Source organism: Malassezia japonica, chromosome 2, assembly GCF_029542785.1.
Source record: "Malassezia japonica chromosome 2, complete sequence".
Lineage (NCBI taxonomy): Eukaryota > Fungi > Basidiomycota > Malasseziomycetes > Malasseziales > Malasseziaceae > Malassezia > Malassezia japonica.
The window spans coordinates 721,375-734,614 of NC_083371.1; the positions used below are offsets into that span (position 1 = coordinate 721,375).

The 13,240-nt window shown below is 58.5% G+C and overlaps 8 protein-coding genes and 1 non-coding gene across 9 annotated transcripts; 4 read left to right on the forward strand and 5 right to left on the reverse strand.

The window, feature by feature from the left end:
* Window positions 1-52: 52 nt before the first annotated feature.
* On the reverse strand, window positions 53-3,476 carry MJAP1_001502 (uncharacterized protein; the record flags this gene model as incomplete). Its single annotated transcript, XM_060265460.1, has 10 exons — window positions 53-55; window positions 123-306; window positions 331-411; window positions 434-633; window positions 656-982; window positions 1,004-2,416; window positions 2,439-2,687; window positions 2,710-3,068; window positions 3,091-3,274; window positions 3,297-3,476. 10 exons carry the CDS (start codon window positions 3,474-3,476, stop codon window positions 53-55), a joined length of 3,180 nt encoding a protein of 1,059 aa, XP_060121443.1.
* Window positions 3,477-3,527: 51 nt separating this feature from the next.
* On the forward strand, window positions 3,528-4,199 carry MJAP1_001503 (uncharacterized protein; the record flags this gene model as incomplete). Its single annotated transcript, XM_060265461.1, has 3 exons — window positions 3,528-3,628; window positions 3,652-3,718; window positions 3,741-4,199. 3 exons carry the CDS (start codon window positions 3,528-3,530, stop codon window positions 4,197-4,199), a joined length of 627 nt encoding a protein of 208 aa, XP_060121444.1.
* A 55-nt stretch (window positions 4,200-4,254) lies between these two features.
* MJAP1_001504 (5'-(N(7)-methyl 5'-triphosphoguanosine)-[mRNA] diphosphatase) lies at window positions 4,255-6,427 on the reverse strand (the record flags this gene model as incomplete). Its single annotated transcript, XM_060265462.1, has 4 exons — window positions 4,255-4,898; window positions 5,450-5,637; window positions 5,660-6,353; window positions 6,376-6,427. The coding sequence occupies 4 exons, from the start codon at window positions 6,425-6,427 to the stop codon at window positions 4,255-4,257; spliced, it is 1,578 nt and encodes a 525-aa protein (XP_060121445.1).
* A 43-nt stretch (window positions 6,428-6,470) lies between these two features.
* MJAP1_001505 (uncharacterized protein) lies at window positions 6,471-7,437 on the forward strand (the record flags this gene model as incomplete). The annotated part of the gene is made up of 5 exons (XM_060265463.1): window positions 6,471-6,481; window positions 6,504-6,707; window positions 6,730-6,820; window positions 6,843-6,902; window positions 6,925-7,437. The coding sequence occupies 5 exons, from the start codon at window positions 6,471-6,473 to the stop codon at window positions 7,435-7,437; spliced, it is 879 nt and encodes a 292-aa protein (XP_060121446.1).
* Window positions 7,438-9,227, reverse strand: GDA1 (guanosine-diphosphatase; the record flags this gene model as incomplete). Its single annotated transcript, XM_060265464.1, has 2 exons — window positions 7,438-9,056; window positions 9,209-9,227. 2 exons carry the CDS (start codon window positions 9,225-9,227, stop codon window positions 7,438-7,440), a joined length of 1,638 nt encoding a protein of 545 aa, XP_060121447.1.
* Window positions 9,228-9,456: 229 nt separating this feature from the next.
* Window positions 9,457-10,215, reverse strand: RHO1 (GTP-binding protein Rho1; the record flags this gene model as incomplete). The annotated part of the gene is made up of 3 exons (XM_060265465.1): window positions 9,457-9,948; window positions 10,008-10,022; window positions 10,135-10,215. The coding sequence occupies 3 exons, from the start codon at window positions 10,213-10,215 to the stop codon at window positions 9,457-9,459; spliced, it is 588 nt and encodes a 195-aa protein (XP_060121448.1).
* A 304-nt stretch (window positions 10,216-10,519) lies between these two features.
* MJAP1_001508 lies at window positions 10,520-10,617 on the forward strand. Its single transcript has one exon. It is a non-coding gene; the product is annotated as a tRNA-His (tRNA).
* Window positions 10,618-10,958: 341 nt separating this feature from the next.
* Window positions 10,959-11,517, forward strand: COF1 (cofilin; the record flags this gene model as incomplete). The annotated part of the gene is made up of 4 exons (XM_060265466.1): window positions 10,959-10,961; window positions 11,020-11,273; window positions 11,320-11,450; window positions 11,486-11,517. 4 exons carry the CDS (start codon window positions 10,959-10,961, stop codon window positions 11,515-11,517), a joined length of 420 nt encoding a protein of 139 aa, XP_060121449.1.
* Window positions 11,518-11,643: 126 nt separating this feature from the next.
* Window positions 11,644-13,102, reverse strand: MJAP1_001510 (uncharacterized protein; the record flags this gene model as incomplete). The annotated part of the gene is made up of 2 exons (XM_060265467.1): window positions 11,644-12,757; window positions 12,780-13,102. The coding sequence occupies 2 exons, from the start codon at window positions 13,100-13,102 to the stop codon at window positions 11,644-11,646; spliced, it is 1,437 nt and encodes a 478-aa protein (XP_060121450.1).
* Between the last annotated feature and the right edge of the window lie 138 nt (window positions 13,103-13,240).

The window sequence follows — 13,240 nt, forward strand, 5'->3', positions numbered from 1 at the left end:
TCGATACCTGCGGTTGAGCCATGCGCCTATGAAAATCGCTGCAGCGCTTCGGCTACTTTCGCGGCCGGGCCGGCGAGCACGGCCGGGGACTCGGATGCCCTGCGATAAGTCTGGCGATGTACGAACCATGCCGTATTCAGTAGACATTCCTCTAGTGACTCATCCACAAGCCCCTCGGCTTGTAGGAGAAAGAGAATCTGCTCACTTGTGCTCATGCGCACCGTAGGGAAACGGTGCGCGAGAAATCGGGAGATCGGCTCGAGCGCAGCCTCTCGGAGCGCAGGGTGGCGCAGCGATTGCACCGTGCTGGGTCAGCAAAACAAAACGTACATGTGCATACCGGCCAAGAGCCGCGGCACACTCTTGAGCGTGCCAATGTGCGCCGTAGCAAGCCGCAGAAGCCGGGCAAGACTGGGTCAGTAAGTCGACGTACACAGGGTACAGAGGGGGGTAGGACCGCTGGGCGACATCCCACTCGAGCATGTGCTGGACTGTCTGCATCAATGGGACAAACACGCGGTTATCGCGCACATGACGCGCTCCAAGCGAGGCCAGCTCGCAAAAGATGGCACACACGTCCGCATCGCTGGCTTGCACGGACCAGTCGACGAGCGCACGCCCGGCGTCGCGGAGCTGGGTGAGCAACTAGACGTACTGCTGTCTCGGAGCGGCTCCCAATTGTACGCGCAAGCATCGGCAGGAGCGATGCACGGTACGCGTCTTGGCACAGTAGGGGAATGATGCGCGGAAAGGCGGTGTGCGCGTCGCGGAACGTCGCCTCCGGCGCATCGAGCGCAGTTTGGAGCGCAGCCTGCGCAGGAAGAGGTAACACGCTCGCGAGGTCGGCCAGGACAAGGCACGCCGTGCTGCGCACCGAGTCAATGCGCTCAGCCAGGCCAGCACTAAGCGCCTGCGCAATGCAGGCAAGGTTCTCCGGCTCGACCTGCTTCGCATGCAGCGCCAAGAGGGCCGTGCGCAGGGACTGCATGCACTGCGCACGTACCCATGACCCAACGTCGCCGCGCTGGTCGGTGGTATAATCGTCCAGCCCGTGCACTAGGGCTGCAAGTAGAGACTCGTATTCGTCCAAAGAGGAGCGCAGTAGGTGCGGCAGCGCAGCGGCTGCATTGCGCCGCGTCTCGACATCGACGCCGTGTTGGACCGCATCGCAGAGCAGTGCACGTCGCTCAGGGAGCAGGAGCGAGCACGTCGAACCCAGCGCCAGTACGCCTGCACGCTGCTCGTCTGGCGTGGATGTGGTCCACGCGTCGAGCATGCGCGAAAAGAGGGTATGCACAACGGCATCGTCGCCCAGCGCTTCGACGGCACACGCAGCTGCCTCGTGAATGCTCGGCTCGGTACGCGCCGTGGCTGTCGTGAGCAGCTTAAGTACTGCCTCGTGGCGTGCTTGCTGGGCTGAAGCAGCTGCCACGACGAGGCACGCCGCCTCGAGGACCATGGCGCCGCCGGGTGTGGAAAAGAGTCGGGGTGGGATATGCAGTGCTCCAGAAAGCGCCACTTGTGCCAGTGCTGGATTGGTAATGTGATTGCACACAGACACGAGTGCCATCAAAGCACCATGAACGACGTTGGGGTCAGACGTCTGCGTCGCTGCAACGAGCTGGACGACGGCCTCGTGCGCAGAGCCCTCCAGGGGAAGAGTCTGGCCAAAGGCCAGTGCACCGAGTTTTCGCACATCCGCGTCCCAGTACGACAGGCAGATCCGCTGCAGATGGCCCAGCAGCGCGGATCGATATTCGGAATACTGCGCAATACGAGGTGCACACACCGTGTACGCATTGCGGCGCACACCGACAGCCGCAAAGTCGGTTTCGCGCAGGACAGCAATGCCGTGCGGAATGTGGGGCGTACGTCCGACCCACTCTTGGAAGGCTGCACTGGCTGCACGACGAATCGATACGTCGCGATCGAGTGTCGCAACGACAAGCAGGCGCTGTGCAACGCTGAGTGCACATGGAGCAAGGGTATCAATATGCCGGACGCGCGCCATCGCCCAGAGCACGTAGCAGCACGCGTCGCGGACGTTGCTCCCGACCGAGCTTGCGCCACGTCGCAGGTCAAACAGCAGCCCACGCAGGACCCAGTAGAGAGTACGGCAAAGGAGCGAGGTGGGGATCAGTGCACGGCGAGTGCACTCTGCCAAGGCCAAAAAGACGCCGTGCCACGTACAGTCGGATACGGCGTACAAGTCCAAAGCATCCAGGGGAGGAACAGTAGCAGCATCGAATGTTTCAGGTAGCCCTGGCATGAGCGCAGCAGGAGGGATATCACCGAGGCGCACATGCTCGGTAAGCTGCTCGAGCAGCGCCTCGATAATTTGCGCACGTAAATCTTCCGGGAGCTTCGCCGCGACGCGCGCGAGGCCTTTTGCGGCGCTAAAACGTACACGCGAGTCCTGCATCAGCAGCGATACGTACCGCATGCCCAAGCGCAGAGAGGAGCGCATCAACCATGTCGTCTACACGCTCATCGTCCGGATTGCCGGCCAAGAGCTGCAAAGCAAGGCGGCCCATGAGCTTGACCCGGAATCGATCGACGAGCATGCTCTTTTTCTCCCATGGCTCGTACATTCTCAGTAGCTGTTGGATGGCGTCCATATGGCGTAGGACGAATGCCGCATCGCTGCTTTTGGCAATGGCACACAACGTCTGGAGAATACCCGTCGCCTGGGTCAGCCCCAGGACCTACCTCGAATGGCGACTTGGTCACCAGCATACGGTCCTGAGCCCATGTCAAGAAAGGCGAAAAGAGCGGCCGGACTACGTCCCGCCGGCGGTATAGGCAGCCGAGAAGGACACTTGATGCGTCGCGTTCTTTACCAGGCCGCGCAAGGAAATAGCGCGCGACATGCTCGATGCGGTCGGACGCGGAAGACGCATCGTCACCTGCAAGAGCAAAGGGGACTAACGCCACGAGCGAAAGCCAAAGCAACAGTGCATAGAGCGTCTCCCAGCGTACATGTTTTTCGCGCTCCGCGTCGTCTTGCAACGATTCGAGCAGCGACAAAAGGGGCAGCAGGTCGCTCACCTCATGCGGAAGAAAACGCGCTGTCTTAGACACGATACGCACACACGAGCTTGTAGCCACGGACTTTGGTATAGATGTAGAGCAGGCGGCAGTAGCGCCAAAGCCTCCCGCGCTCCGCCGCCGTACCCTGCTGTACAACATATTCTTGTAGTCCCTGTGCTGGCGGGCCGATCAGCTTTTCCAAGTACGGATCCAGCAGATACGACTGCTCTTGGTACACGTTGATCTGCATGAGTCGAGCGACGTACCTCGCGCTCGAGTTCGTCGAGCAAATCCGCTGCGCCGTCAGCGCCTGTGCGTTGCCGCTCGAGAAACTCGGCTTGTTTTGCAAAGTACGCTTCGGCCCCTTCAAAGCGCACCAGTTCTGCTTTCTCCGCGTCGGCGCCATCGGTATATTCGTCCAGCGCACCTTTCGCGCCGGACGACATTACGGCCAGGTCCAACACTGCAGGCCCCGATCAAATCGGGCTTCGTCGACGATGAGTGCGCCGGGCGTACCCCCGTCGCGGTTCGTGAGCCAGGATGAGCTGAATGAGGAGGAGGATCGCCGTGAGAAGGAGCTGAAGGAGGTGTATGAATGGTAGGTCAATGATCTAATCGCAGGATTGGACAAGAAATGCCGGAGCGCGCGCCGTATGAAGACAAGTACGACCCACGGCCTTTGTACGAGGTATGTGATCCAGCTCATGTAGCGGTTGAAAGAGCAGCAAGACAAGAAGCAGGATGAGATGGATGATATGTTCCGTCTAGCGAATCAGTACCGCGGTCTGGACGAGTCCGAGTCCATGTTCCTCGCGGATGTGCAGCGCGAGAAGAAACGCCGTGAGGACGAGAAGAAACGCGAGGATAACACGGCCCTAGAGGAGTTCCGGAAAGCGGCAGAGAGCAAGGCTGCACCGTCACCGAGCACGGAACGCACCGTCCCCATGCCGACGATTCCCAAAAGCAAGCCGCGCTCAGCTGCGAAACGCAAACGCGACGGAGCTTCGGCGTTGGGTATCGTACGCAAGCCGGCCAAGGACACAGAAAAGCCTTCGAACGATAAGGATGTACCTACGAAGAGCGTACAAGATGCCCCTATGTCGTCCAGTGAGAAGAGCACAAGCGCAGATTCGGACGCATCAGCCAAGCGCCCAAAAAGCAAAGAATAGCTCGGACATCGAGCGACACATGTAAAAAAAGACCCTTTATCACTACTTCATAACCTTACTCCTTCGACGTCTTGGGCATCTCTGTTTTCTTGCAGTCGATGCGCAAGTCGTTGCTGGGGTTGTACTTGCAAATAGGGTCGTTGCCGCCATCGCACGTCTGGGCCACCATCTGGTCGCAAAACGACTGGTTGGTCGGCGCGGCGCCATCAAAGTAATGAATACCGTTCTTCTTGGGGTACTTGGGGTCTGGCTTCTGCGTCACGTTCCAGCATCCGCTCGTCTTCACGTCGTACGGAGGCAGAGCACGCGTCGGGCCCCACGTACGGCTCTCGGGCCAGTCGACGTAGCCGCACGACGTCACATTGACGCCAGCCTGAGGGTAGTCGTGCTGCGGCGACTCAACAGGGCCGAGGAACTGGCAAGCAGTCTGCACACTGTGCGGAGCGTACCACAAACCGTTGCCAGTGCCGTTGTTCACGTCCAGCGGAACCTTGCCGATGCAGGTAGTTGCCGAGAAGGGGAAGCAGTGGATGCCACAGAACGACGAGTTCCAGTCGGTGGCACCGCAGTCGAACGTGCTCACGAGGAAGTTGTCGTTACCATAGATAGCACCGACACAAGGGAGGCCCTCGGCCTGCTTGTTCTCGTTGGTGAACGTAATCCAGCCGGCCTGCGTAGTAGCGGCGAGCGTAGCGGCAGCTGCAGTAATCTTGACAAGAGTAGAGAACATTATGCAAGTTGGGGGGCTACGTTTTGAAAACGGCAGCTTAAATGGGCTCCTTGACCCTATATCGCCGAGGAACCGCGGCCATTGTGCCTGCCGTTTTTAGATAGCATCGCTCCCTCCGGACAGACCACGCGCGAAAAAAACGTATGTTTTATGCAGGTGATTTGTTCGACACGCAAGATGATTGAGCTACATTGATTTAAGGTATGCCGCATTGCATCCTTGTGCTCGACGCCTCGCCCGTGCGCCCGATAGGAGCTGAAACTGATCCCTTGATTGCTGACAAAAATAAAAACCCCGCAACCCGCAAAGCACTGGGCAAAAAAAAGAAAGCGTGACCCTAACCAGGCTCGAACTGGCGGCTTTGGAGTAACACTGAGGTATTAGCTCCACACTCTAACCAACTGAGTTATAGGGTCTTGCGCTGAAAGGTCTTGCGAATCATGTGTATTTAGACCTGTGTGAAAACGAAGCTCCGCCCCCACACTGGTTCGCAGCGCGCTCGTTAGAATTTACGGGCTACCGAGTCCTGCCTTTTGGAGCTCGCCCATGAGCTTGTGTCCGTCGGTCAGAGCATAACCAAGCGTACGCTCCTTGAAATCGACGCCTAGTTCCAGCAAGCCCACGACGTCGTCGAGAAGCTGTGCTTGGCCGACAATGGCGCCAGGGTGGGAAATGTAGTTCACCGAGAGCATGTGCACATGGAGGTGGCTGTGTGAGACATGCAACGTACAAGTAGGTGGGCATGTAGTGCAGGAAGCAGCGCAGCGATGACGACACGCCGTCCGCGCTAGGCGGCGGAAGCCCATACTTCTCCGTAGCAATCTTGGTGCCTGCGGCTTGGATCTTTTTCAGGAGCGGTACGTGGTCCTTGGTCAGATCACGCATGTTGGTGAGGCTTGCATCCTTAACAATTGCCACGAGATAGAGCGAGCCGAGCGTGCGACGGTCCCACTTAAGGTCCGGGACGATCACAAAGCCGGTCTTGGGATCGTCATCACGGTACAAGACGGACTCACGCTCCGAGACGCCATCGAGGATATTGTGCACCCACGTCGTTTTGGACTTAGGGATCGAATCGATCCATGGCTTGGTCACCTGTTTGTAGATTTCGGCCGTCTCGAGGATCATGCGGCGTTCCTGTGCGCTGTACTTGGCAATGACCTCGTCGCCCGCCGGGCAAATGAGGGTCATTTTCGAGTGTGCGCCGCTCTGTTCGCTATCCTGTTGCCATCCAAGCACCCAGGTATACACATCGTTCTGGCCAATAGTTTCCAGGCGCGAAAAAGTGGCCTGTGGACCCTCGCGCAGCGATTCCACAAACGCCGGCGTGAAGAAGGCACGCTCCATCAGCAGAACGGCGTTCACGCGCTCGTCCTTCTCTCCAATGCATGTTCCGAGAAGGTTCACCGACTTGGCGCGCGGATCTGCGTCAGTTCAGCGACCTACCCTCATTGATCACGCGTTCCAAGCGGAAACTCGACAGCAGCGCGTTGCTCATGGCACCAGAACTTGACCTCCACTTACTACGAATTCCCCATACGATGGATGCGTTGTAGGTGGCGCGACTCACCCAGCAATTCGCTTCCCCCTGTGACACGCACACTGCTGCTGAGCGAAGCGGCTATCACCGTGCCATGCCTCTTGGCCATGCTGGAGCCCTGGCGTGTGGCGCTGATCTGGCCACTCGTGTTCAAAAAGTATGAAGTGTACCGCATTGTGACGAGCTATTTCTACGGCGGTAGCGGCTTGCCGTTGGTCATCAATACCCTGGTCCTTTTGTATGTTTCCTAACTCACCTAGCCGAACCTCGTTCGATCTTGAGAATCGGGGCCTGATTGGCGATACTGCCGACTATTCGTGGGCGCTGCTCTTGATGTGCAGCATGATTCTGGTGTGTGCCCTGGCTGACGCAGGCCTTCAACCTCCCTCTGCAGAGCGCGATTCACTTCCGCCCTATGCTCTCTGCAATTTCGGTACGTTGTATAGCTAACGCAGTACGTCTGGGCCGTGCAAATTCCCAATGCCAAGGTGTCGCTGTTCGGCTTGGTGCGGTTGCAGGCCAAGTTCCTGCCGTATGTGAACCTGCTCATCGACCTGATTCTGGGCGGTCCCATGTACGCGCTTGTGTCTGCGACGGGCCTCGCTGCGGGTTATATTTGGTTCTACATTACCGGCGTCCGGCGGCCTCCGCCCACGAGCCGCGACGGCCGTGCGCACCTCGACCGGTTCCTGACGAAGTACATTGCGCCGCTCTTTGAGACGCCTCGTCGTGTGCGCCGTTTGATTACCGGTGATGGTGCCGTGCGCCAGCGCTCGTACGGTACGGCCTACTCCCCTAGCGTACCCCCCGCGTCGAGCTCCAAAGGGTACTGGTGGCCCTTTGGCCCCCGCGGCCAAACGGCTGGCGGCCACAGCACGGGCCTGCGTCCCCGCGCGCCTGCGCAGCCTGACCGCGACGCGATCCGTGCGGCGACCGAAGCGCGTTTGCGGAAGAATAGTTCTAGCTAGTTACTTGCACAACACGCCCTGTTGCAGCACAGCGAGCTGCGCGCCCAGCGCCCAGCCGAGTTCAAACTCGCCAATCTTCTTGGCGAGCGTGACCTTGCGCTTGTCGTCGAGCTCGTAGCCGAGACGGAAGAGCGTATGCATAAAGGTCAGGTCCAGGCAGTAATCTGGGCGCTGCTTGAGCTCTTCGAGCGCCTCGGGCGAGAAAGCCGGCGAGCGGAACTTGGCCCATTCCGAAGGCGGCGAACACACGCGCTCGGCGAGCGTGCCGAGTTCGCCAATGCTAAACGTCGGACCCAGTCCAAGCGGAGCGATGCGGTCGTAAAAGTAGGAGAGCGCAACGATTGCCGAGTCGGTAAACGCGTGCGACATCGAGGGCTGGTACACACCAGCGAACGAGCACGGCTCCATGCGGCATTCGGCGTCTTTGTCCATCATGACTTCGACGAGGCGCTGGCACGCATCGAATCCGCCGACCGTACCGACAAAGGTCAGCTCCTTGGTCGCGGTGCCGCCGGGGTGCACGATCGGCGAGCGCTTGGTCGCATTCGCGGTGTAGCAAGGGCTCGGGATGCGGGCATTGTCGGCCGTGAGCTGTTCCCAGGACGCAGGTCCGCCGCCCGCCTCCCGGTTCACCTGCAGCGAGTCCGAGTGCGCAATGAGGTACATAAAAGCGGTAAGCGAGTTGACCGACTGCCGCGCCTGCTTCAAGCCATAGCCCAAGTAGGAGTTTTGGTAGAGCGTGAACGAGGCATTTTCAAAGTCCTTCAGGTGGTAGACGTGCTCGCCCGGGAGCATGCCCTGACTCGGGTCCTTCATGTGCGGCTCAAAGACAATCTGTGTCGAGCCGCCGCCCAGGTCGAGGACCGCGGCAGTGCGCGGCGGCTTGCCGCCGGGCGGCCCTTCCGAGCCGATCAGGTTTAGCAGGTAGTTGACCGTGATCCATGCGTACACGCCCTCTTCGCGTCCGTCCATGATCTCTACACCCCGCTGGTTGCGCTGCCCAATCTCGTTCTGTTCGTCAGCGACGCGGAAGGGGTATTGCGTCTCGAGCAGGCTGCGTACTGCGTGAATAATCTCGGTACTTTGCGTGCCCGGCAGAAGACGCAGGCCGGCGGTGGCCTTGAGCGAGATTGGAGTGCATGCATGCAGCGACGGGGGAATGAGCTTCAACGCGCCGTCCAGCAGCGGGCGGAGCGAGTTGGCGGCGCCTGCAGCATCCGTCTTGTACGACGAGAGGCCGGGCTCGATGTGGTCAAAGTGCTCAAACTCGAGCTCAGGCGAGGCCTTGCAGTAGTTGAACTTGTACACATGGATGCGGCTGCCCGTGCTGCCCGCGTCCATCATGATCGCGTACTGGACCAAGGGCCGCTGTTTGCCATGCACGTCGTACACCGGCGGCGCAGTCTCGCACCGCTCGGTGCGCGTGCCATCTGCATGCACGGCCGGCCGCTGACGCGCCGATCCAGACACGTCCACGAACGGTGCGACGTCGTTATGGTGCGTAAGCGCCGCGACCGGGTTGCGCACTTCGCGTCCCAGCTCGAGCGCCTTGTCGTGCAGAATCGCCGACAGGTTCAGGTGCAGCTGCATCGGCACAATAATGAGCAGCAATGCGAGCGCTACGAGAAGCAACAGTGCGGGCTTATTGCCCCGCACCGTGCGGTGTATCCAAGCCAGCGGCGAAAGGCTCATCCCACCGGCACCGACGGTCGTGCAAGACCCACGCGCTTCGCAACGCGTCCACGTGGAGTTTTTCTCAGCCGTGGCCCACGGATTGCCACACGGTCCATGACAACTAGAGGGAAAATGAGATGGCCGGATTCGTGAGCCAGCATACAGAGCATAGTCCACTATGGCGTGATTGACAGCAGGAGCAAGCAAAGATGGCCAGCAGTAATAGAAACAGACCGAGCTTAGCTGTAGGCCGACGAAGCCTTGCGCCTCTGATCACGGCTGCCCCACAACACAGTATGTTTGCAAGCTAGCGTCTTCGTAGCAGAGGATTATTGCAGGGGACACTTAGAGGACCAAGCACTTGGACTTGCCCCGGCCACCGCGAGGCTTCTGTATAAGGGCAGCACGAGTCGCGTGCTCAAACACTTCCCGGACACCCTCGCCGGTCTTGGCACTGCACTCCAGGTAGCGAACGGCACCGATCTTGGAGGCAACGGCCATACCCTCATCAGGGGTCACAGGGCGCTGGCTGGTCTTGCGCAGCTCCTCAATGATCTTGGGGTCGCGACGGAGATCCTTCTTGCAGCCGACAAGGATGATGGGGAGGTTCTGGCAGAAGTGAAGCACTTCCGAGATCCACTTTTCCTGGACGTTGTCCAGACTGTCGGGCGAGTCGACAGCAAAGCAAATGAGGATGACATGCGAGTCGGGGTAGGACAGAGGGCGCAACCGGTCGTAGTCCTCCTGACCGGCGGTATCCCAAAGCGCAAGCTCGACGTGGCGGCCGTCCACCTCGACATCAGCAACGTAGTTCTCGAAAACAGTCGGGACATAGACCTATCACCATGTTGTCAGTATACTGCCCAGATAGCGCACCGCGCTCAAATCCAACATACCTCGGGGAAAGTACCCTAAATAACCATGGCATCAAGCAAAGTTGCCCTCGTGTCAGTACAAGTCCTTTCAGACTGGGTAGGTCAGAGTGGGCAGGGGCCACGGCCCACCCTGACACATGGTACTCACCTTGCTGAACACGATCAACAGACACGTTTTACCGCAGGCACCATCACCGACGATCACCAACTTTCTGCGAAGCTCAGTCATACTGTTTTAAATTAGGGATGGGAGAATGCTGTACACAGGAGGAGGGACAGCACGATCAACCAAAACCGTTTCGGTGGATTGGGTGAAAGAACGAGATCCGCTGCGACGGGCAGCGACTGGCCGGGCACGGCAATTGCCACGCGAGCAGTGGGACATCCGCTTAGCCTATTTCTGCAGGGGTAGCCAGTCATGTGCTGCATGGGTTGTCCGCCAATTTGGCCGTCCTCTGCCACGGGTTTTCCGAGGCCGGGTAGGCCGACTGGGACATTGATAGTGTGTTTAGAACCACGAGCCTTCAAGTTGAGTGGCTATAGTATAGTGGTCAGTACGTATCGTTGTGGAGCAGTTGTCGCTTCTACAACAATTACCGATGAGACGCCGGTTCGATTCCGGCTAGCCACAATTTTTGCTTATTTGTGGCTTTAATACGCGATATTGTTGGCATTTTTTTTTTGTGCGCGAGGGATAGATTTAGTAGAGTATTCGTGTGGATTGTATCCTGGCACAGCAGGATGGAACGGCTCTCATACACTGCTCATCCGAGACGCTGACATCATGCCGTGCGGCTGTGCTGACGGCCCCGTCTGCCCGCCCCGCACGCCCCCACACAATGTGGAGGTGTATCACGTGCTGTGTTCCCCGGCGCTGGCGGAACGGGCCGAGCACAGGCCCCAAGCACAGAGAGCACTTGGGCTTATTGTGTATTGGATTTGTGATATCCACTTTTCAATCTTCATTTCAACATGGTACGTTGAGAAAGAGACCTTGCCTTGAATTGGCGAATAATACTTACACACGATATAGTCTTCCGGTGTGAAAGTGAACCAGGAGTGCCTTGAGCAGTTCCAGGCCCTGAAGCTGGGCAAGAAGGTCAAGTACATCATCTACACGCTGTCCCCCGACAACACGGAGATTGTCGTGTCCAAGACCAGCGAGTCGGCCAACCACGATGACTTTCTTGCTGAGCTCCCCGCGGCCGAGTGCCGCTACGCGATCTACGACTTCGAGTACCAGAAGGGCGACGAGGGCAAGCGGAACAAGATCTGCTTTATCACCTGGTACGTATTCCTGCCGTGTGGCATGGGACATGAACTAACCGTGCAGGTCTCCCGATGACTCTAAGGTGAAGCAAAAGATGCTTTACGCCTCGTCCAAGGAGGCTCTGCGCAAGGCCCTTGTTGGTATTGCGGCCGAGATCCAGGGCACCGACCTCAGCGAGGTTTCGTACGACACGAGTATGTATTTCCCTATGTTTTGTGCTAACACGCAGTCCTCGAGAAGGTGACGCGCGGCACCTTCTAATTGCGTCCTTCCAACACTTGTAGCATCGCAGTCGAGTCACTTGGGTATTATCTGCGGTGCGAAGAGGCTCAGAGGCCGCGTAGTTGTACTACCTCTTGTAGCCAGAAATGTCCTTAGCACTTGTGGCTAGCTGCTCATACAGCCCCAGGTATCCCACGCTTCGGCCACGTCCGGCGTCCGAGCTCCCCAGCGGCAGTGCGCGCCGTGCACAAAGTGGCTGCCAAGCCACTTTTGGAGGACGAGCCCAGCAACGTTTTTGGCCGCGAGCGTACTGGTTTCCATGGTAGAGATCCAGCGCTCCATGGCATTCAGATTGTACAGATCCGTGTCCACCTCAAAGTTGGCGAGCTTGTCCGTAGGGGACAGCACAGGGAATGCTGACCATTCCTTCCCGTACGTCCACACGACCTCTCCATTTCCAAAGATCTTGTCGAGCGTCTTGGCAGGAAGGGGGCCATAGGAAAAGAGCTTGACGACGTACAGCTTGTCCCACTGCTTCTTATATTGCGGCTTATTGAGTGTCTCCAGATAGGACAAGGTCAGGAACTCTGGCTTGCCGCCAACTTTCTGCGGTGGCGCAGTGACAATCGTGCGTGGCACACGATCAAAAGAGGCGTCGTATCCAAAGTACGTAGGATTAGGCTGAGGTGCATCGGTGACGACCAGTGTGACGTGCAGTGACTGATACCGGTAGCTCGGAACCGACTTGTCGGTATTGAGTAAAGTGATACGAGAATCATGCCACGGCGTCGCAATAAGCACGACATCGTACAAGTCACCATGTCCGTCGCGCGTCCCAATACGCCAGCGTGTTGCAGACGGCGCGTGCGGCAGCGTCTTGGACCGCACTTTCATGATGCCCGTCACGTCTCCGCTCTCGCCCAGGCGGAGCGTTGCGTTACTTTCCTGTAGCAGGCTCTGGAACACTTGCGCATTGCCGCCCTTGATACCAGACGCCCCATTCGCTGCCATCGAGACCATACCTGCAAACGCGTGGATGCGGTCGACATTCTGAGCGTAGTTGCCACGCGTAGCTGCGTTCACGAGTTCGTCGGCACACAGTGGCGTGACTTTGTGGCTCTCAAAGTAGTCCTTGGCCGACTCTGTCGTGAATTCCTTGAGCTGGAGATCCTCGGCGATGCCTGTGACGCTGCGCCAGGGGTACGAATTCTTGCGCTTTGGGTCATGCAAGAAACGGGGAGAGTAGATGCGTTGGAATGCGCTAATGGCCTTGTTGACCCTGTGTCAGTGAAGAGACGTACAATGTCAGTGCCTTGGTTGGGCTCTTTCCGTAGCGCCAGTATAGCTTTAGCTGGCTCCAGCGAGAGCCGTCAAAGTCGTCAATAACAAAGTGAGAGCCGTCCCAGAGGCCCATAGGAGACTGCAGTTTGGCATCGCGCGGCGCAGGCTTCAGGCCAAACTTGCGCGCTGCGTGTCTAATGTTGTGGTTGACATTAGCAAAGATACTCGCTCCCACGTCGATCGGCGGAAAGTGCGAGTCGTTCAAGGGATGGACGGCCATGATGCGGCCGCCGATGCGGCTGTCGCGCTCATAGACGGTAACGTGCAAGTCTTCCGGAGTCATTTCTGGATCGCATCCTGGTACGCCGTATTCTTGGAGCTGCTCGCGCGCTTTCCCAAGGAAGTATGCGGCGCTGCTTCCCGAGGCGCCCGCGCCGATGATTGCGACACGAAGAACCGGCAGTGCATTGTTGGGAGGGCA